At 27.5% G+C, this 23,748-nt stretch overlaps 1 protein-coding gene across 3 annotated transcripts; it reads left to right on the top strand.

Moving 5' to 3' along the window:
- Positions 1-10,449: 10,449 nt before the first annotated feature.
- On the top strand, positions 10,450-16,215 carry LOC101501591 (protein BTR1). Of its 3 annotated transcripts, none has more exons than XM_027333526.2 (9): positions 10,450-10,582; positions 10,805-10,943; positions 12,180-12,421; positions 12,518-12,624; positions 12,929-13,122; positions 14,722-14,846; positions 15,322-15,417; positions 15,506-15,567; positions 15,701-16,215. In XM_027333526.2, the coding sequence occupies exons 2-9, from the start codon at positions 10,853-10,855 to the stop codon at positions 15,795-15,797; spliced, it is 1,014 nt and encodes a 337-aa protein (XP_027189327.1). In that variant the 5' UTR covers positions 10,450-10,582; positions 10,805-10,852; the 3' UTR covers positions 15,798-16,215. The 3 variants fall into 3 exon arrangements, with proteins under 3 accessions (XP_027189327.1, XP_073223676.1, XP_004496141.1); XM_073367575.1 differs by having other exon boundaries at positions 10,560-10,578; XM_004496084.4 differs by lacking the exon at positions 10,450-10,582 and having other exon boundaries at positions 10,584-10,943.
- Positions 16,216-23,748: the final 7,533 nt, after the last annotated feature.

The raw sequence follows: 23,748 nt of genomic DNA, 5'->3' as shown, positions 1-23,748 counted from the left end.
TAAGTACCGGATTTTTGAAATTTCCGGGTTAACTACCGGAAATTTCAAAAAACCAAATTTCCGGTGAACAAAAAATGACTACCGGAAATTTCAAATTTTTTGAAATTTCCGGTAGCTTCCGGAAATTTCAAAAATCCGGTATTCAAATTAAAACTACCGGAAATTTCATTTTTCAAATTTCCGGTAACAATTATAACTACCGGAAATTTCGATGCAACTTACCGAAAATTTCAGGAATTTCAGATTTCTGGGTAATTTTTTTTAACTGAGAGTAAATGAATTTTATGAATTTTTTAAGGATAAAATTGGATTTTCAACAATTTGGGGGGGTATAGGTTTAAATGGGGGGGTACAATAGCCAGTTTTCTTTCGTTCAGGGTGATTTTTAGGAAGAGTGATGCTACTTAGTACAAACCAAATCTCAAAGAAACACAAAATAATAACTTGTGAATTTATGAAAGGTTGGTAAAAAATTCACCCTATATTTAGTGGAGAACATGGGAGGGAGAATAGAAAAGAGACCAATTTTAAATATTTATATTTTTAGTTATTTTTAATTTCTTACCATCAGCATTTCTGTTTTAAGAAATTAGAAACGATGGATGGTGAGTAAAATTGTTAATAAGATCTCAAAGTTTAAAGTATTATTTAAAAAATCATCTAGTAAACTCATACTACTAGGTTTCTTATTGAAATAAATTTTTTAAAATTTGACCAATTTTTCATTATTTTTGTGGGCTTAAGTGAGATGTTCATAGGTCCAATGTTTGTTAATTGAGACTTTTTTCTTCAAAAATTTTTGAAATTTATTTTTCTTGATAAATTATATTGTAACACCCTTTTTTTATTAATTAATTTAAAATCGTTAGTTTTGTTTATCCTTTTATTAATTTAGTGTGACGATAGTAAGATAATTATTCTTTGGATGTTTAATTATTTGATAAAGTATTTTCATATTTAATTTATTATTGACTAATTAAAACTCGTAGAAATATTTGTCTGAACAATGATCAAGCCAATTTTGACTAAGTCAAAATTGAATCACTCATACTACTATTTTTATAACTATATTTTATAACATTTAGATTATATTGTGTCCATTCAAATGTGTAACTAGCAATAATAAATACATGAATGCCAATTAATTCTTAATGGTTGGTCATTAAATGAAGATAATTACTCGTTCTATCTGATTAGCTCTATGCCTCATTTATTAGTCACATACATCTCTTCTTCTTATGACACAATTAACTTGCAGTAGAGGAAAATAAGTCATAATCACTCACACGCCATTACCAACACTACATATATCTCAAATCTTTTCTAAGCCACTCGAACAATCATCCTTACATTCTCTCGCATTCTGATCGAAGCTATAAACTTTTATCCATCTTGGTGAGATTTTCGAGGGCTATATAGTGATACGTGGAAGGAAAGCGTCAAAGGTAAGAGCTTTTTCCCCGTGCAGAGTTAGGCTAGATATTAAATTAGCGATTCGTATGATATTGATATGATGTCTGGATGTCTTAAAAGAAAAATATCGATTTTATTTTCATTGTAAAGAAATTAACTATCATGCTTTGATTGTTTCTTTTGAATAATATCTCTATTTTGATGAAATTAACTATAGAGTTATATTTTTATTATCATACCTTGAGCGATATGTTTCTTGTGAAAACGTTTAATAGAGTACTTAATTATAAAGTTATAATTTTTATAATGATATAATTATTAACATGTTTATTATGATGTATTTAATTTTAATTATTGACTTTTGAGTATTTAAATTTTAAAACTTGACTTTTGTGAACAATATATGTGTCTTGATGAAATTGATTAAATTTTATATTTTTAATTTTAACAATATGAGAAAATGGATTATTGAGTGCATTAATGAATAGTTAATATTTAAAATGCTGAAAATTTTATAGTAAAAGGAATGAAATTTATGTTGTTATTGTATTCTTGGTGATATGAGTTTTAATTTTTATCAATAACACGTAGTGATTTTTGGAGATGGTTGTTCACATTTGATGTGTTGAATTTACTGAGTTCTAACCATGAACATTCATGATAACACGTAAATTTGATGTTTTATGTAATTTAAAAGTAATTAATCTGGAATAATTTGTCTTTATGGTTGCCTAAGTGGCTGGTGATCTGTGGTTTGAATAGTTTTCTTTGTGGTTGTCTAAGTGGCTGGTTATTTGCGTTATGATTTTTCTTTGTGGTTGCCTAAGTGGCTAATGATTTGTACATTTTGAACATTATCATCATTGTTATAACATACCATATGCATCTTTGTGGACACCTTAGTGGCTGATTTAATTTTCCCCATTGGTATGAGTGACTTCTGTGTGGACGCCTTAGTGGCTGGCTATATTCGGATCATATATGTTTAGGACATGCATAATTTGCATACATTTTATTGTCATTGCTATTTTTATATAATTATTCGTTCTAAGGTGAGTTACTACTTGTTATTTATATGCATTTTATAAGTTTTGATACATCTTACGAATTATAAAAATCAATTTCTCTAAATCTTTTATTACAAAGATTTTATATTTATATTTTATAGTTGTTAACTTATTATTTAGTCTAATTTTACCGTGGGATGAACTGACCCCTTACACCAACATTTAGGTACTAACGATCTCGAAGAGTTGCTGATGTTTGTTTGGCGCACGCGCGTGGGAAAAAGGGGTACTTTAATAGAATAATAATAATGCTTGTAGTGATAAGACGGTTGTGATACAATTTTTAAGTTTATTTATTTTTCATCGTCGATTTTAAATAGAAATGCGGAGGCAGGGTCCTTCCGCTAGGAAAAACTTGAATTATTTTATTTTTAAGTGAACATTTCCTACAATTAGTAAATTTTCTTTACAAAAATAATAATATCCGATAAATTGCATTGTGTTATTTATTAAAATGTAATCAAACTATTTACTAGAGAAATTTTATTGATCATATGATGGACTACTTTAAAAAAAAATTAATGTCATTTGTTTAAAAAAATAAATATTTTTAAGTAATGTCTTGGATCAAAATCTGAAGCGTTACATATATTATAAAAAAAAAACTTATATTACTTAAGAAACAAATTTGCATAGTAAAATAGTAAATATCTAAATTGATGAACACTGCACACTACTTTAACAAATCACTCCCATGATTAATACAACTCTCTTTTGTAAAATTAAGCTAGTTGACAATGGATATTTAATAGGTTATGCTTGAAAAACAACCGATTAAAATAAAAAAATTAATAAATTTAGCTTTTATAAATAGAAACGCAATAGTCCATATTTATATAATTTTAAGTATTTTATTTGATTTATTTAATCAAAATCAAGAATCATCATCCGCATACCATCCTTGTACTTTTATTTAATATTATTTGTCCTCATTAATTAACTTTATATATATATTACATGCTTCATAGTAATATAAACAAACCATATATACTCATATAAGCACTATTTGACATTAAAAAGAAAACTATGCCCGGGGATATCCAAGTAATATTTAAATAATTTTAATTCAAATGTTAATATGAGAATATTTAAATCAAATTAGTAATTATGATTTTTCAGCCCTATTTTTTTTAAATATATATATATATATATTAATATTAATGATACATATAAATATTACAATAATAGTCCGTGAAAAACTACTTAAAAAAATGTAATTATAACAATCACTATTTTATCTCTACATATATGTTCAACCCTCAAATATATGCAAGAACGACTATCTAATTTCATGTTTGATTTTGTAATATCCGATGACTTTTCTAAACTCTGCCCAATCTACGACAACGATAACAGATAAATTGAAATCCAATACTGTGAGCAATTGAGTCGAAAAATAAAAATAACGTGAGCTGCTGTGTGTGGTGGAATCATGTATGGATTGTTAAACAGATATGTTATTAGTTATAAAAAAAAAAAAGTTAATATATTTCACAATAGAATAGAGAAGTAATAAAAATAATTAATATATTACAATTAAAAATGAGATCAAAAATAAAATATTATAAACCATAATGTTAAATGGAACTTGAAATGATATATCAAGAAAAGTTAAAAGCTAGTGAAAGAAATTTATCCACAAACACATTTCACTTTATTAAACAACTTTACAAGGGATTTCAATAAACTATAAACTAGTTTATTTACGTTATCAATCATAGCACATGTATAAGGGAAAAGTAAGGAAAATTACTCTCCAAAATTCATCTTTTAATTATTGAATAGCAAATGATTATTCTTTCATTAATTTTAGGCTTAATTGCATTTTTGGTCCCCCTATTTTAACTGAATCGCGAAAGTAGTTCCCTCATTTTGTTTCTCTCCAGTTTTGGTCCCCTAAGCAGAATTTTGGTCCAAAACTTGATGAAATTTCAATTTTTTTTTTGCATTTATTTAAGTAACACAATACCTCAAGATCTCATTTGCAACAATTGTACCTGAAATATATGATCATAAATGGTGTAGTACGGCTTTAAAAAATAAAATTTCATCAAGTTTTGGACTAAAATTCTGTTTGAGGACCAAAACTGGAGAGAAACAAAATGGAGAGACTACTTTTGCGATTCAACTAAAATAGAAAGACCAAAACTGCAATTAAGCCTTAATTTAATTTTATTTTTGTTTATTATTGTTGAAATTTAATATAGACTAAACATTTATTTCATTTTAAATGTGAATGATCAAGTTTCACGTAAACTATAAATTAGTTAAAATATTTGACTTATAGTAATGTTTTTAGTTGAAATATGATCTTAAAGTCACTTAAGAATTATGAATATTTAATCCATTACTATTTCTAGAACTCCCCCACACTCTTCCCACAATTGATACGTGAGTCATCGTTCAGTTTGGTGTAGGAACAGAAATAGATCATAGTATTAGATCTTTATATCGAATATCTTACTTAGTCTCACATTAGAACGAGCGAATATTGAATATATAAATAAATTAAATTTAAAATATATAAGATGTTATAAAATTAAAACATTAATTAAATAAATAACAGTAAAGGTTTAAATTTAAATTTTATTGGTAAAAGTTTAAATTTGATCTATGATGATTAATATGCATAAATATTTAATGCTATTATTTTAAAGGCTAAATTACATTCGTGGTCCCTTAACTTAATTTCAGATAACGTTTTAGTCCTTTATCTTTTTTTTTTTCCGACTTGATCCTTTATTTTAATTTTAAGTGACAATTTGATATTTTATGTTTTAAAATTTCAACAATGATATCCTTTTTTATACAAAAATTAAAAAAAAAATTAAATTAAAACTCATAAAATTAATTATATTCTTCAATATAATACAAATTTCATCAAATTCGTAACGCAAATCTTCAAATAAACTCATATTTTCATACTTTATTTGATATTTTTAGGAATAAAGGACTAAATCGGAAAAAAAAAATAAAGGACTAAAACGTTACCTGAAATTAAGTTAAGGGATCACAGATGTAATTTAGCCTATTTTAAATGATATTACCAAGTTATTAAGCAGATAGCTTTTTATATATAATTATTCCAGATACCGCTTAGTAATTATTTTTTCAAATAAATTCAAATAAATTCAAATATTAATATTAAAAAAATACTACAATTTTTTTGAGGAAAAAATTAATTATTTAAATAATACTAGTGGTGGAAAACGAAAATGAAGCTATTAAAATTTTAATTTATCGTCAAAAATATATATTAACTATAAAAAATTACAAACGATAATGTTGTGCAAAACTGTAAAGTTAGAGATTGTTAATTTATAAATTAATTTTTCAGTCCTCTAAATTGAAATTTTAATAATTATAACAATTCCAAATTTTTGTATACATGTTTACATATTTCAACATTATTATTTTATTGTTTAATCTTTTTGTATTACAATTACAAAATTATTATTTTATATATTTTAATCAGAATTAGTAAAAATATTACTAATTAATATTGCTTTTAAATATACTCAATGAATAAGTTACAGTATTAGTATTAATATTTGGTTACTTAAATATATATATTTAAAATATAATTTCTCATTAATACTATATTATTTAAATATTAGTTTTTAAAATTAGCAATTTATCTTAAATAATTTATAAAATTAACACATTAATTTTGAAATCCTGATTGTTTCCTTAATCAGATAAAACTCATAAGTATAATTAAATAAATTATCAAAAACTAATTAAATTTAAATTTTACTATACATGCTTGTATATTATAAGGTAATCTTAGCATCAAATTATAAGGTAATCTTATACCGTGTAAACTGTTTTTCAAAAAACACTAGATTTGCAACTCGTGATGTGCACGGAGAGATAATTAATTGAAAATTATTAATATTTTTAATTACTATAAAATAAAATATAGATAATAATTAAGTAATATAGATAATAAAACATAAATAATATTCATTATAATCGAAAAATATAAAAAGAAACTCTAGAAAATGGTGTTCTAAGATCTTTTTCAATATAATCTTCAATTTTTTTATATCCTTCTTTTTAATAAAAACTTGTATTTTTGACAACTAAAATAAATCAATGTTTTTGTTCTATATAAATTTAACGATAAAATGGTGCAAGATCAATTTATGAACATAAATTTTATTTGAAAGATGTGACTAAATAAATAATAACAAATAAAAATTCAATTAATGGAAGAAATAAACAAGTAAATAAAATTTAAAAATTCAAAAAATTATAATAATTTTCATAATGCAATTAGTGGAAAGAATACATGGATAATTTTATTATAATGAGAGCAGTTTAAGCAATAAAATGATGCATTAAAAAAAAAGGACTGACAAATTTTTTAAATGATGTGACTAAATAAATAATAATTAATCAGTATATATCTTGTCAAAAAGAAATAGGCATAAAAAATAACAAAATTGTCATCAATTTGAGAAACAAAATTTTCGTGTAAAACTTAACAAGTTTTAAATAAAAATAAGATACACAACGTTTTAAAGTTAGTTATTACGTCAATTTTTCAATTATGATGATTTAAAAGAATACAAGTCAAAATTATATATAAATAATAATGAAATTAGTTTAATTTTAACAACTTCAAAGTTATTATATACGTCTGTATATTTTACCTTAATATTTTAATGCTAGTTTTTTTAAGCAGAAAAAAAATCATTAAGGAAAACAAAAAATAAAAAATTGGGGTGCGAATTAAAAACAAAACATAAAAATACCCTTAATATTTTAACATTAGCTAATTTTCAAATCTCTATAAAAATATATATATTTTACAATCCACAACGATGTTTAGAAGGAATTAATTTTTTTAGTTGATTGTGTTGAATATGTTAAATTTTCATTTAAAAGTTAAATAAAACTTATTAAATTTTTACCTTGAATTTTTTTATGGAGATTTAAAATACTAAGTTAAAATTTTACAATAATGGTGATTTAAAATAATATTAAGTTAAAATTTTACCTTGAATTTAAACCATTATTGTAATTTTTTACCTTGAATATTGTTAAATTTTGATTAAAAAGTTAAATAGTTTTTAATAAATAATATACAAAATAAATTTTCAAACACACAATAATGGCGATTTAAAATAATATTAAGTTATATTTAATTTGGATAGTTATTAATACAATTAAAATTGTTGATAATTTTAAATTTTAAAATAATGTATTGACGTGAACCTTTTTCTCAACTTTTCTTGACAAATTAAAGTTTAAGAGCTACTATTTTTTATAAAATAAGTTTTAAAGTGAGAAGATAATACCTAAATATAAGGCCAGAAAGATTTTTGAATTCAATGAATTATCTCTCTTCAACCATTAACATAGATTAAATTGATACTATAATCTACAAATCCATACATATTATTTTACCACTAAACTAAATAATTGATGTTTATCTACACATTATTAGCATATAAAAGTTTGACACATATACTTAATTATATTTTATCACAAATTTTGTAATAATATTATTTCTCAAAATACCTATACAAATTTACTAAAATTTGTCATTATATAATTTCTTAAATTACCTATACTAAATTTAAACGGTGTCATTACTAAAAAGAATAATAAACTAATTTAATTATTATTGCTATATACAAAGGCATCATTTAAATTTTTAAAAGCACCGTTTAGATTTAATAAAAAAAAATAAAACTCAAAATCACTCAAATACTGTAATAGGAATGGACACAAAAAGTGCACCATTAAATTTATAACGAATAGATGTTTTATAACCATGGTTATTGTTTTTATTTATTTATTTATATTTAATTTATTGTTTTTGCATAGAAAATGTTACATAAAATATCCCATAACATGTATCAATCGTGGAAAGAGCTTATTCAACATTGTTATTAATACTTTAAAATGAGACACAATTTCTTCTTCCATAATTTTTTATTTATTTAATTGAAGAAAACTTTAATATTACATTGCTAACCCAAAACAATTATTTTATTATTATCATTTATAATAAGCATATCTTTATTATTATTATTTCTTCATATATAGTAAAATTTTATTTTAAATTAACATGAGATTGGTAAATGATTTTAATACATTAAATGACATTTTATATTTTAAAATATCCAGGATACCATCATATTCATAAAGTGAAAATTTGATTACTATAATATATTTTGACAGGCTGATATTTTTGAACATTAAAAAAAAGAAGGCTTACTATATATTCTTATTACTACCTGAAATTTTTAATAGATGTAGTACTTTAATGCATTGTTACCGGAATTAGCAAACGTAATAATGATTCATGAATAATATGAATATCTACAAGCATTCATATGAATATCTACAAACTCGATATAAAAACAATTGACATATTTTTCATTACTGTGAATTTTTTAATTTGAATTTAAAATGTGGCGTTTAATTTATCAATATTGACATACATTCATTGAATTTATTATATTTTATTTTTTTCTACAAAATATAAAGAATGAATAAGAAATCAGTTATGTTAATAATAAAATAATTTTAAAAATAATATTAATTTTTTATTTTATTTTCAGTGATAAAAGATTTTGCTTTTCATATTTTTAAATCTATTATTTTAGTTTTATATTTTTGAAATGTTCAATTCTTTTTTTATTTATATATTTTGAGATTAAAATAGATTTTTGCGTGATACCTCAATAATATTTCAATAGATTCCTTGACAAATAAATTTGATTTCATCAAAATATATATTAATTCATATCACAAAAGTAATTAAATTTGTTGCAAAACAAGATATAGATTTTTTTTCCTCACTTAATAACCCATTTTTATATCATCAATTCAATTTCTACATAATCATATCACTAAAAATTAACCCATAATTATATATATATATATATATATATATATATATATGACATTTAAAAAATAGAGAAGTGTTTAGAAATGTGAGACAAAAAAAAAATTAGTTTGTGTTCTTCAATTTTCACTAACTAAATGGAAGTGATCTCGTTAATACTTTAGATTCTTTCATCGGATTTTTTAACTAAAACAAAACGACATGATATATAATATAATAATATTAATTAATTAATACTCATAAAATTATAATAAAATTATCTAAAATTTTAATTTTTTAATTTTTTTTATTTGTAAAATTATTTAAAATATGTCAAATATCTATTTTTTTAGTTAACGAATACAAAAAAAAATAAATTTATTAAATTTTAAAATAGAAGAACTCATTTAGGTGAATATAAATAGACCAATACCGCAATTAAGTATAAAAAAGATAAACAGAATAAAGAGATAAAAAAACTTAAAAAATTAACAATTCATCCGATCTCGAATATATAAAAAAAATTATATTTAATGATCTCAAATATTAATAAAATTTGATTAATTTTATCATATTTTTTTGAAAAAATAGTTTTATCACATTTAAAGCTATAATTCCTAAAATACCGTTTAATAAATATGAATTTTATTTTACAACAATTCTTATTATTCAAATGGAACAGGTCCAATAAATCACACTCCTTTTTTCAACAAAAACAAATAAAATAATATCCCACCTGTTTTAAAATGAGTGTTGTTTTAATTTTTTTACATATTAAAAAATAAAATGATTAAAAAAAAGATAATAGTCTTTATCAAATGATATTTATTAATTATTTTTATTGATTGATTTTTCACTATCATTAATATAAATATAAAGTAGAATAGTTGCTTTAAAAGTAATATAATTAAAAGGTTGAATTGAAAAAAAGGAAAATAAAAATAAGAATACTGTATTTTTTGTTTATATATATATATACGAGACAGGAGGGAGGAGTGCACCAGTAGATTCATTTAACTGATATACAGGCAAGAAGGTAAGGTAACTGTGTGATTCAGTGTACGCAACCTATTTTGTAATTGTAAGCGCAGTAAATGTTTAACAGTAAATATACAAAAAGAAAAGAGAGAGAAGGAAACGAGAGAAACACCACCTACTCATCATCATTTACACACAACACACGCACACACATTGACACATCACGCACAACGCAGCAGATAGATAACACAATAAACAAAACAAACGTGACGTTGGGTGGGTATGTAGACTGCAGAAACAAAATTAAAAGAAAAACTGCAGCACCTTCTCTCAATTCTCTCTCTCTCTCTCTCTCTCTCTCTCCGCCGTTTTCATTTTTGTTCAATTCTCTCTCTAACGGTTTTCAATTCTCTCATCGTGCCATTGTTGCTATGAAACTTTCTCACTCACTTTTTTCTCTCTGAATTAACCGTCTCTTTCTCTCTCACTCTTTCAAACGAAGGAAGGAGAATTAGGTTATTGTTGTTGTTGTTGCTGAACAAGAAGAAGAATGGAGTCGACTGAATCGTCTTACGTGTCATCTCCGGAAGGACCAAGGAAGCAGCGCGCTACTTCACCTCCTCCGAAATCACCTTCTCAAGGTATCTATCTCTTCCAATCTGATCTGTTTTCTCTCTCTCTCTCTCTCTCTAGTATTATGCACTTGTAATGTAGTTAGGTTACTCAATGTCGGTGCTGCTATTTCACCGTGGTCAACGTTTTCATTGTTAACCCTAATTATTTACATTTCCACTTGTTAGATTTGAATTTTCTTAATTAAATACGTAGAATCGTTTTGTGCATTAATTTTTTGTAGTAATTTTAATTTTACTATTTATTTGTTTTTGCCGTTCTGTTTTGGTAATTGAATGATTATTTTAACATTATGATTTTGGAGTGAAGTAATTGTTCTGAATCTATACGTTTCTTCATTCTTTATTTTGGATATGTCAAACAATATAAAAGTATGCTCGCGAAGTTAATTGATGTGAATGAAAATATAGTGTGTTTTTTTCTCTTTTAATTTCTTACGCCGTGTTTGTTTTTTTCTGTTGAGTTTAGCCACAAGCGACAGTTTGTTTTCACCATTTTCAATATGTATCAAACAAGGACTAAGGTTAAATGGAAATTTTCAGACAAGTTTTTATGATGAGAAAGATTTGGAGTTAATTTTGGTTTGGATAAATATAAGCCATATTCTACAATATATTATTACCGAATAAGAACTTGAGATTTATCATGTAACTGAAATTTCACACTGGCTATTATCTTTGAGGGGATTTTTTCTAAGGTTTAATCCGGTATGATATTCACTTGGAATTGAGAGTGGAGAATTTAGTATTGAGTTTGTCTTGTGATTTTATTTTTCATATTGTGTATGGAAGGAAAGCATACTTGGTTTTCATAATCTGGGAAAGACCGTTTTTCAATGTCAAATATGGAAAAGATAATTATGCTATAGAATGCTTGTTTCAAATTACCACTTCAAATGTTTACTAAGTACTAACCTCTCATTTACCGAGAGGCAAGGAAACCTCCACAGTTCACACTGTCATGTGATTAACTTAGGACTTTTTTTCCTAGTAAGGCAGGTATTTGAAGTATAAACTCTCCATTTGTTTTGTTTTGCTTGATTGGTATAAAAGTATGTTATTCCTGGAAAAAATGCAATGATATAATTTTCAGAATACTTTTTTTTAGTCAATTTTCAGGGTGCTTATTCAAAACTATGAAATTCAAATTGTTTTTTCCCCAAATGCACCAATTTTACTTTGATGATCTGTAAATATTTAAAAGATTATTTGTGATAATTTTTGCATAATGTTTACTTCTTTCAGATGATTCTGTGGAAAAGCCAACATATGTTAGGTTTCTGGTATCAAACTCTGCAGCTGGTTCTGTTATTGGAAAGGGTGGTTCAACTATCACTGATTTTCAGTCACAATCTGGAGCGCGAATCCAGTTGTCACGCAATAATGAATTCTTCCCTGGAACTACTGATAGGATTATCATGGTATCTGGTGCAATCAATGAAATACTAAGAGCTGTAGAGCTCATTCTTTCGAAGTTGCTCACTGAGGTAATCACTGACCCGTGATATTGATTTATTTAGTTACTGAAATAAAATATGTCTCCCATTGCTTGCTTCTGAGCTTAATTTGCGTTTCACAATTAGCTTCATAGCGAGGATGACAATGACGTTGAGCCAAAAACAAAAGTGAGACTCATTGTTCCTAATGGTTCTTGTGGCGGAATAATTGGCAAGGGAGGTGCTACCATCAGGTACAAACCATTTTCTTTTGTCAAGTTCTAGGTCCTACTTGTTTGCCACATGCATGACATTAGTATGGATCAAAGTAACTTTTGATACTTATGCTTTTTTATTTGTGTTCTGGAAATATGTTTTGACTTGAAGAGGTTGTTTCTTATATGAATGCTGGTTCTTTTCCCTATGACCTATGCTTCACTTGCAGCTACAAATAAGCATGTCATTGTTGGTCAACTGTTATTTTTTATTGCCAGATTTTTTCTCTATTATTTTTTATGTTATTTAACTTTAGCTTATGTATTCTTTGCCTTTGATCAGGTCGTTCATTGAAGACTCTCAAGCTGGCATTAAAATATCTCCTCAAGATAATAGTTACTATGGACAGAATGATAGGATAGTGTCAGTGACAGGAACTCTTGATGAGCAGATGCGCGCAGTTGATTTAATTGTTTCTAAATTAGCTGAAGATCCTCATTATTCACAGTCCATGAATTCTCCGTTTTCATATTCTGGTCAGTGTCATTTTATTTGTCCCATGGAATATCTCTTATCCATTTTTGGATTTTGCTAAAACTTATTAATTTTGGAGCACCTAATATGGATGATGGCAGTAGTTTTTCTAATCTTATAATGACTCTTCAATATCCCGCCCATTAGCCCTATTTATGTATGGATCACCAAAATTACAGTCTTCTTACACCTTTGTTTTAGGAAGGAAGTAGAGGGAGGCATTACTTTAATTAGTATATATCTTCCCCACTTATTGTTAGTCTAGCTTGTTAAATTCACGGACATTTCTACCCTTTTTCTCTCTTCTTAATGAGCTGTGCCCTTCTGTTTTTCTACTAACTGTATTATTTACTTTTACACCAGGAATAGTAATGGTAAGGAAATGTTCTATTTACAATTTCAAATAGTATCATATTTCAAAATATATCATTATATCCGTAGTAATGTGTGAAGGTAAAATGTGATGGAGATGGGTTCATATTCCCTTTGAGCAACAACTGTGATTTATAGCATACCTTTCAATTTCCCTAGATAAGGAAGCCTTACTAGAGAAGTTGAAAAGGAGTAAATGTATTTCAATATTGGAATTCTGACCTGGACTATAGTAGCTGGTTTAATCTGTAACTGGTCACCTCCCATGTCAGTCAGTCTATATAAAGCTTTTAATCTTCATTCAAATGTTGTAAAAACCATGATTTGGTTGTGAACTAAACAAACTGTTTGAACTACTGGCAGCTCAAACGGTTTGGGTGGTGGACAGAAACTGTTCCCCTCTCCATCTAAATTATCTGCTGCCCAGCTAGGCCACTGCTTTCATCTTTGGCTGGTTAAGATATGTGCCCCTCATCAAGCCAGTCCCATGCTAGATGGATGCAGTTGGGCAGTTTTACATCTAAAACATGTTCTGTTGTGCTTGAAGCTTGAACAACACACAAGTTCATCTGACCTTGTACACGAATTGTTTCATAAATTCCGAGCAGCAAGGATAAAAACTTGACCACTTGTTCATACTCGTAGATTCTCAAATACCATGTATATGACAAAAATTTCCAAGAAGCTTAAGCAGTTAGGTGAATGATTTTATTTAGCATCTAACATGCTCCCTCACACCAGAGTCTTTAAGGCTTGAAGAGTGGTCAATGCATAGGCCTACTTAGTTCTGAAATTCAATATAATGTGACTTTTAGGAATAACAGCTGCAAGATTCATACACCCATCCATGTAACCGACCCCACTTATGAAGAATAAGAGTGGCAAGGATCAAACTCTTGGTGATAGAGATTTTGGTATTAGGCCAAAAAGGCCGGGGCCCAAGACTAGTTTACATTCCTAGTTGTGACATTTTTTGAAATAGAGCAGCAATGTACTAACACAGTACCATGTCTATCAATACACCACTAGAGAGCGTACTTATAATACAGCTGTATACTCATTTTTGGGAGTTATTTATTTAAACATTTATTGTCTATTTTTATGGTAGTAAAGTGATCTTAGTGTAGATTTAATACGTTGTCTTGTATAAGTAACATGTTCTGCGGCGAATCATAATTGGTGAGCTTGATGCCAAGTATAACCGGAAATTTTTTTAACATGCATTTTAGGTGTTTATGTCCCGGGTTATCAGGGTGTTCCGTATACCTATGTGCTTCCATCTGTTGCACCACCAGCATACAACTCAGTGAATTACAGACCTAATGGTGCTGCAGGAAAGTTCCAGAACAGCAAGGTTTTTCTCATTCCATCAATTTAATCTTGTTAATGGTTTCTAGTGTTTCAAGTTGCCATGTTTTTAAACACACACACACAAATCAAATGTGAAGCAAAGCTGTACACTAGTTATTGCTACTTAATAAGTATATCTTTGTAATTGTAATTGTAATTGCAGATTGAGAGTATGTTATGTTATCGCAGATTATTTTTTATTTTCGTAAGGAGTGTAGAGACACGGAAATAATTCTAAACAACAAAATGTGGCTATCAAAATAAATATTTTTTGTTGTTGTAGTGTTTACAGAACAGTTTCCTGTTTGAGGGATTTGTTACTTTATTTGGCTCACATTCCACCCGCTGTGTTGTGTCGTTCTTTTACAATTTTATCTCTTAAATTCAACATGCTGTATCTTTGTTTAAGTCCATTGCATCCTCATGTAATGGTGATTTGCTCTGAGGTTGAACTGACATATTCCTTTGTTGTCCTCCAGGAAGAGCGAAGTAACTCAATGACCATTGGCATTGCAGATGAGCATATAGGGTTGGTTGTTGGCCGTGGTGGAAGGAATATAGCGGATATCACTCAGGTTTGCCCATGCTTAATGGTTTTACATGGTATAATGTATTACTCATATAATAAACTAACTTGACTAACCTTTTCCTTTTCCTTTTCAGGTTAGTGGAGCAAAGATAAAGATATCAGATAGAGGCGATTACATATCTGGAACAACTGATAGGTTAGTTTTGTTCACTTACGATTTTGCTTCCCTTATACCTCTGGGGATTATCAAAAGTCCTTAGTAAAATGTTTTTGCATAATTGATTTGACTGCAGATGTTTTACACATGTTTCTATTTCCTTGTTTTACAGGAAAGTTACCATAACAGGATCGCAGAGGGCAATACGTACGGCTGAATCTATGATAATGCAGAAGGTTGCCTATGCTACTGAGAGAGTGGTGGAGTAATGTGCAAGTTCACCTGTTTATTGTTAGATTCTTGGTGAATCTGCTTGCTTATTGCTCATACATTTGCTGAATTTTGGGATTTGTTTACATAAATTATCGTCACATGATATACTTTTGGAGATCTTTATTGTAGTGGGAGAGGGCAGAGGGCAGAGGTTTTTTTTCTTTCTTTCTTGAACTTCGACTGTTCTTACAGGATTCTTCTCAAACCCGTTCAAAAGTTAAGATCTATTGGGAAAGACTTTCGTGCTTTTCCAAATGTAGTATTTAGAACTATATTCTTTTGTTGTAAGTCAACAGTTGCTAATATCATATAGTCGCTATCCTAGCAGCTGTTGACTTGTATCTTCAATGACTGGCCTGAGATAGGATGAGAATGATTTTATTTGCATGATAGCAACTGAGAATTAAGAATTCACCTGTGAGTTGTCAGAACCCTACACCCCCAAGTTGTGTTGTGCGAGCATGTGTTTTCATGTTTTTGGGTTTTCATCATTCTGCATTCATTGAACTTACTACCATTTATATTAGATTAATCTGATCGCTTGGTTAATGAATGGTTAGTTGCTTTATTAAGTCAGACCAAGCGTGGTGTCTTGTCTTGACACTTCAAAGTTCAAATTCTATAGAATTAAACCAGTAAGAACGTGTCCAGTTTTCTTTAGAAGTACGGTGATAAAATCATCACAAATATTTCGTATAAAACTCCTACGTTGTTTAAATGACAGATGAAATGTGTTTAGTCGGATCACTGTTAAACTTTCCGCGACAACAGTTTATCCCATTATTTTGTGACCTGGTTGGTTGTGACGACTCCAAAAGTATTTGTGTTGTAATCGTAAAAGTGTTCACGCTTTGAAGGTATTTACGCACGCGAGATCGGTTGAAGTTATTCCTGATTGAGCTTTTTGAAATTGGTGGCCGAATCTAGTTTGGTTACGTCAGGATATTGACATCCGCTGGGTCGCACATTCATAGTGAGTGGACCTGGCTAGCTACCTGTCCGACGCGTCTAAAGGATTTTTGTTTTCAAACAAACAAAGGATTAGAGTAGTTCTCTATCTAAATCCAAATTTTTATTTTATTAAATGTCAATTCTGAATGCCAAAACTAAACGAGGTATTATAGACAATAATATGTATGAACTTGTAGACTTAGGATTTAAGGATTAAAAAAACAATAGGATAAGCAAACCTGAAACCATCGTGTATTACCATGGGCAAGGTGTGTCGTATAAGAAAATTTCAAGATCGTTGGTCTGTCTCATATATTTTTTTCCGGCTACGTTTTGACAATTCACATTAGTTTTACTTGGTAATCGCATGTACGCAGTGTGCTTGTCAAAAGAGTACTCGCAAATTTATCTTCTTGCTACGTGACTCTTGAAATACTAGAAGAATGGGTGTTGGTCATGGAGAAAGAATCTGCCATAATAGGAAGATAGAATAACACGAAAATTTAATAACTTATATTTGTTGACCATGAAGGAATTAGCATTTTAAGAAAAGAAAAAAAAGTGGATATAGTTGTAATTTGTAAATCACAAGTTTGGTCAAATAAATATCATTATCATATAGTGTTGTAACTTATAAGTATAATTGCTTCTCTAACAAGAACATTTGTCAAGTCGGGGTTTACTTGTCTAAGGTCAAACTATATACTACATGTATGTATGTTTAATGGCGCTTTGTGATTAGAATTTGTCAAATATATTAAGTAATAACCGCACGAAGCATCCGTTTTCATTGCAATAACTAACAGAGAGAATTGCTTTTCACATGATGATTTGTTGTACCATTTAAGAATATTTTAGATGTGTCTAGTTTTGAAGTGTCGATGGATTAAAAAACTATTTAATGATATGATATTACGTTATTAAAGTGATGTATTTTATCAACTTTTGATTATTTAATGGAAGACTTAATTAATAAATAGATGTATTAATCTATTTGCAAGTATATTTTGTTAGGAATGTTTGCATCACTCTAAGTCACCAAATCAACATCAATGCTTGATTTAAAGAAAAATAAGAGGTAGAAAAAATAAAAGGAAAAACAAACTAATTAATTAAAGACTCTAACGACAACAAAGTATTCTTTTATTAATGTTACACTATATGATTTTGATTTCAACGTCACTTGCAATAATAAGCCAACGATGATAATAAATTATTCAAGTAACCATGATATACAGTATATAAAACCCTCCATGCATGAAGTATAATGACTACTAAGTCACACTTCAAATTATTATTGGAAATTACATATACGAAGAAGATTGAATATTAATGCTATAGTTATTAATTTAGTTATAATAAGAACTCATACGTTTAAGGGTACTCATTTCCTCCCGAACCGGAACCATATCCCGAACCATACCCAGAGCCACTGCCATAACCTCCATTACCACCACCACCGCCTCCACCACCACCTCCACCTCCTCCCCCGCCACCACCACCTCTTCCTCCTCTTCCACCTCCTTCACCATATCCACCTCCTTCCCCATAACCAGAACCATAGCCAGATCCACCAGAACCACCACCACCACCTCCACCTCTACCACCACCTCCTCCACCACCACCACCTTCACCTTTTCCACCCCCAGACCCATATCCAGACCCTGATCCATATCCAGAACCATACCCTGATCCACCATTTCCACCACCTCCTCCGCCACCTCCTCCGCCACCTCCTCCTCTACCACCACCACTTAGTGATCCTCCACCATACCCTTCACCGCCACCCTCCCCATACCCTGAACCATACCCAGAGCCACGTCCACCTAAACCACCACCACCTCCTCCACCTTCACCACCACCACCACCACCACCACCACCTTTGCCACCACCACCAAGTAACCTAGCAGCACATGCTAAGTCTACAACGAAGAGAACAATGAAAATAGCCCCTATCAACTTGGAGCTTGCCATGGCTAATATAGCTTATGAAACTCAATGTGTTTGTTATATATAAGAAATATATTAAGTAGTAATGTGATGAATACTATATATGAGTTATCTATTTATATACTATATAAAGCTTGAAGACAATAAGAACATTAAATGACGTTTTGACTTGCATATAAGTGTGAGAGGTGAGGGACTCTATTTATACACATTGTAAAAGTTGTTCTAGTAACTTCCTTTCAATATATTATTTACACCTAAACTCGTTCATAATATGATGTTAATAATATTTGAATTAGAAACGTGTTGGAGGGGAATTTCGTTAGTGGTGGTGGTGTCAATCGATTGTCCTTATACATGCAATTGCTAGCTAGCTTGATTGCTACTATACATTAACTTAGTAAATAACCTTACTTTACTTTTGATTAATTATTATAAGATAAGATTGCTTATATTATATTATTAATTAGGAAAATGGATGCCAATCAGCCGCGTATGCATTTTGTCAACCTATTCACATATGAAGCCCACTAAATGTGTGAATGTTTGACCTCACAAATTAAGTGCACTTCCAAAACTAGCACTATACTCAAATATTATTGCATCTTCATATTATTATAACTATAAACGAACTTCGTTTCACTTCTACAATTTTTTTCTCCATTACTTAATATATCATTTACTAAAATATTATAAAACTTATATTTCATTCTAAGTGGATACTTTTAATTATTTATTTCAAACTCTTACTTATATTATAGTTTATGATAGTGGTGACGGACAAGTAATTAATTAGCTAGTGATATATAGAAATATTACTTGGTTTAACTATAATTTATGTCATCATTGCTATATCTTGTTGAAAACGTTTATATGAAGCTCTACGAGTAACTATAGGTTCAAGTTATTCTTTTTAATAATTTATTATAAATATTAAAATTTTCAATTTAACAGTTGACTACCGAGATCTTATATTATTATAAAATACATTATTATTGTAAAACACATAAGATATAGTATAAATTTGAAACTCGTAATTTACCGTATATAAATCTAAGTAGATATTTATTTATATTTTTGTTAGAGAAATATTTATTTATTTATTTTAAATTATTAACTTATATTTTAAAAATTTAGTATACGCTTGTGTTAAGTTATTTAATGAAATATTAATTGATATTTTGAAATTTTATGATAATATGTAGAATTAATCTAGTAAATAAGAGTTTGTGATTTGATGGCTTTATTGGTGAATTTTCAATGTTTACAACGACTATATTTTTTTTAATCCCTGGGTTTAATACATGGAGATGGACTTGATAGAATTTATTTGATGGACTTTGTTGGTTAATGAATAAGATTAATAGTATTTCAAAAGATATTTTTTTTAGTGAAACTTAATATATTTGTTTAATTAATATTAGAAAATATTCAAAATAATTTAATTAATTCATGAATTTGTAGAGATTTAAAGTAGATAATAAAATATATAAATTTTCAAATAAATAAAGCAATAAGAGACTTAAAATTAGCAATTTTAAAATTGAGGTAAAAAAATTGAGACCAAAATCATATTAGTTAATTTTGTATGATGCAACTCGATCAATATAATCAAATCAATAATCAATTACATAAAATATGTGACGTCGATTTGACTATATTTTAAGATTTATCTAAGAATTTTTTTATAATTCAATAGAATAACAAGATGTCATCTTTAAAATTAAAATATATCACATTTAGATAAATAGAAAAATTAAATATAAAGAAGAACTTTTTTTTAACTCTATTAAAAAAGGTTTTTCAAACATCAATAAAATGGTAAAATGAATGTATAAATAGAGAGTAATTAATAAGATAGAGTTAATTAGTGAAGTAACAATTGGACCAAATCATATATAACAAAATAAAAAATAGATCAAGTCAATTCTATTCACTAATAAAAGAAATATGCCAAGTTACATATTTGATCATTTACCGTTATGTAACAATTTTTTTAAGAACATCAAATTAAATAGTTTATGGACCACTACCGTACCTACTATCCTAACCTGTCAAAAATATAAAATATTCCTCTACCTAGCTAGCTTCAAAAAGACAATCGATTGTTTTAATTTTTCTACTTTCTTTGAAATGTACATGTACTTTTTAATTAGAGTGTGACAAATGGCAGTTTACAATATAATTTCAGCAGCTTCCTGTATCGCACTTTGATTTCAATCATTATAGGATTGAACCATATATCAATGTTATATGACCTCATCTGAATCTCATGAAGAACAATGAACCACTGTTATACAAATTATTACTCCATCCAAGGTCAATTTGAGATAAATGTCTAATATTAAAAATTAATACAAGAGTCAATTAATCTCAATTAGAACTGTCAATTTGACAAACCTCCTAATTATTGATCTCAGTTCACAGGGGCTTAAAAATTTTATAATTTAAAAGGCTCATAAAAAGTAAGTCTCAGCCCCCTAAAATTTTAGGAACTTAGTGAACATATAAATATAAGTCCACATTTTTAAAATAAAATCGATTTTTTAAAAAAAGTTTGATAATTTTTTTTTATTTTTTCACCGATAAAAAATTTTGATTTTATTTTATTGGAGAAAAAAAATTAATTTTTTTTTCTCACAATTTTTTTATAAAAAATATTTTTTAAACTTTTTCGAAAAAAATAAAATTTAAAATTTTTCAAGAATAAATTTTAATATTATCAAAATATTGGGGCCTATAAGCCCTCTGAGACTCCTCTCTTAAGCCCTATGAAATAATGGACCAAACTTTTAAAAAAATTATTTTTCCAAAGCGCCTAATATTAAGAATTTAATAAAAAAAAATTTAAAAAACCTAATAGTTAAAGACTTTTTTAACAGCTCTAATATCAACTAGCGACCGATTAAATTAGCAAGCTAAAATAATAACGAGTAGCCTTTAGCGGGAGTGTATATAAATTATTTCATCTAAATTTACTCATAATTTTAATTAGGAAGAGTATATATATATGCAGAAGGAGAAAGAAAACTTAAAACGCGATTGTTGGCACCGGTTGGTGGGTAACGTACACCTGTCTTGTCTCTCACTCCTAGTTTCCCACCGATATTAGCTATCGTGTCACTGTCGCCAATATTCATCTTAATTTTTGTCTTTTATATAAGATATTAACTTACAACACTAGCAACTCTAAAAGGGTTATTTTACTAAATATTAATTCAACTTTTGATTATGTTAATAAATTAACAAACAAAATTTTATGATTTTTCAAAAAAAAAAAAACAATTTGTGTGATTTAATAATTAATGTTAAAAAAATCTTATTATATTTGTATTAAAATTATTTAATAATTCTAATCAATAAAATATTTAATATTTTTTTTTTTGAAAATTCATGTTATTAATTATAATCAATAAAATCATTTAATTTGATAATTTGATCGATGAAATTTTATGTTTATAAAAAGTTATTAACTATAATAATTTACTTTTATTTTATAAATATTAAATTTCACAAATTTAATTGATTAATATTTTTATATTATTTTGAAAATATGCATACAAAAATTATAAAAATTATAAAAATTAAACGTCATTAGCTATAAGATTCCATAATCAATACTTTATTTGTATTTCATAAAGTATATCTTAGTAACTTTACTTGATAAAGTATAAAATATTTTTAAAATTGTATGAAAATTTAGAATTTCTTTTTTACTTGATAGGAGCTAATAGTTTTATTGTTGAATTAATAAAATTTAATGTATGCAAAAAGTTAGTATAAGAAGAAAATTATAACAAAAAATATTCTTAAAGTAAATTGATTTTCATCATGCATGAGAAATTATAGAATCAATACATTGATAGATAATCCACCGTAAAAGTATTTAAAAATTGCTTAACACTATGATGATGATCGACAATATACTTTAAATGTATCTTTTTTAGACAAATATAACTGCAAACTATGAAACTCTAGCAAGCTTCAATATTTGTGGCTCTTTTATAGGGATGACAATTAGATTCAGACTCAGTGTATACCCGCAAAAAAACCCACAATGGGTATGGTAAAAAACTGCATAATGGGTATGGATAGGGATATGGGTAATTACCCGTAAAGTTAAATGGGTATAGATACGAGTACTATAGTACCCACCCCGCCCCGCACTCGCACTTTTATAAATATATTATTTATTTATTATATTCATGTTTAATTTAATTAATTATTTTCTTTTATGTTTTAACATCTATTAATGTCATTAGATCACTACAATATTTATAATCAAGAGATAAACGTTTGCAAATTTTTTATGAATTTGATTATGATGAATAGGTAAATAATTGTGACTTTATAACTAAAAATCATGTCTTATTAATTGAAACTTTATAATTATACTTGCAACTTCTTGTCAATTGTTTTTACAGATCTCGAATAATATTGTTGTAGGATTTACAACTTCATAAAATATTATTACGAATATTTGAATGAGTATTGTAACGAGTGTTCATTTGAAATATTTTGAGTTAGAAAATATTTTTGTTTATAATACTTTATGATTGGATTTAAGATATTTGAATAATTTTTAAATTTAATTACAACAATATCATTTATTTATCGATCTATTTTAGTTAAAGTGTGAATAATGAATATGAGTACGAACACTTAAATATCATATGGTAAGGTTACGGGTATTAAAGTTGATATCCATAAAGATACAACACGGGTATGAGTATTTTTTTAAACTGCGATAGAGACATATACTATAGTACCTTATCAAAATTCTACCCATTGTCATCCCCTTATAAGACCCCGACAAAAAATTACTGATCAAAGTACTTTATTGGGGTCAAATCCCTTGCTAAATACACATGCTTTTTGACGATTATAGCCTTCAAAAAAAGAATATAAGCGCCAAACTTAAGATTCAAACCTTTGTTATTTTTGAAGGCAAAAGCTCTCATGACAAATTTACTCTCTAGTAGCCCATGCCCTCATAAATGGATAACAAAATTTGGTTGTTGTGTGCAGGGCTGGTCCAAATGTAAA

The sequence above is a fragment of the Cicer arietinum genome, chromosome 4, assembly GCF_000331145.2.
Source record: "Cicer arietinum cultivar CDC Frontier isolate Library 1 chromosome 4, Cicar.CDCFrontier_v2.0, whole genome shotgun sequence".
NCBI classification, from domain to species: domain Eukaryota; kingdom Viridiplantae; phylum Streptophyta; class Magnoliopsida; order Fabales; family Fabaceae; genus Cicer; species Cicer arietinum.
The sequence above is the reverse complement of the archived record's forward strand: the minus strand, read 5'-3'. Positions and strand labels throughout refer to the sequence as shown.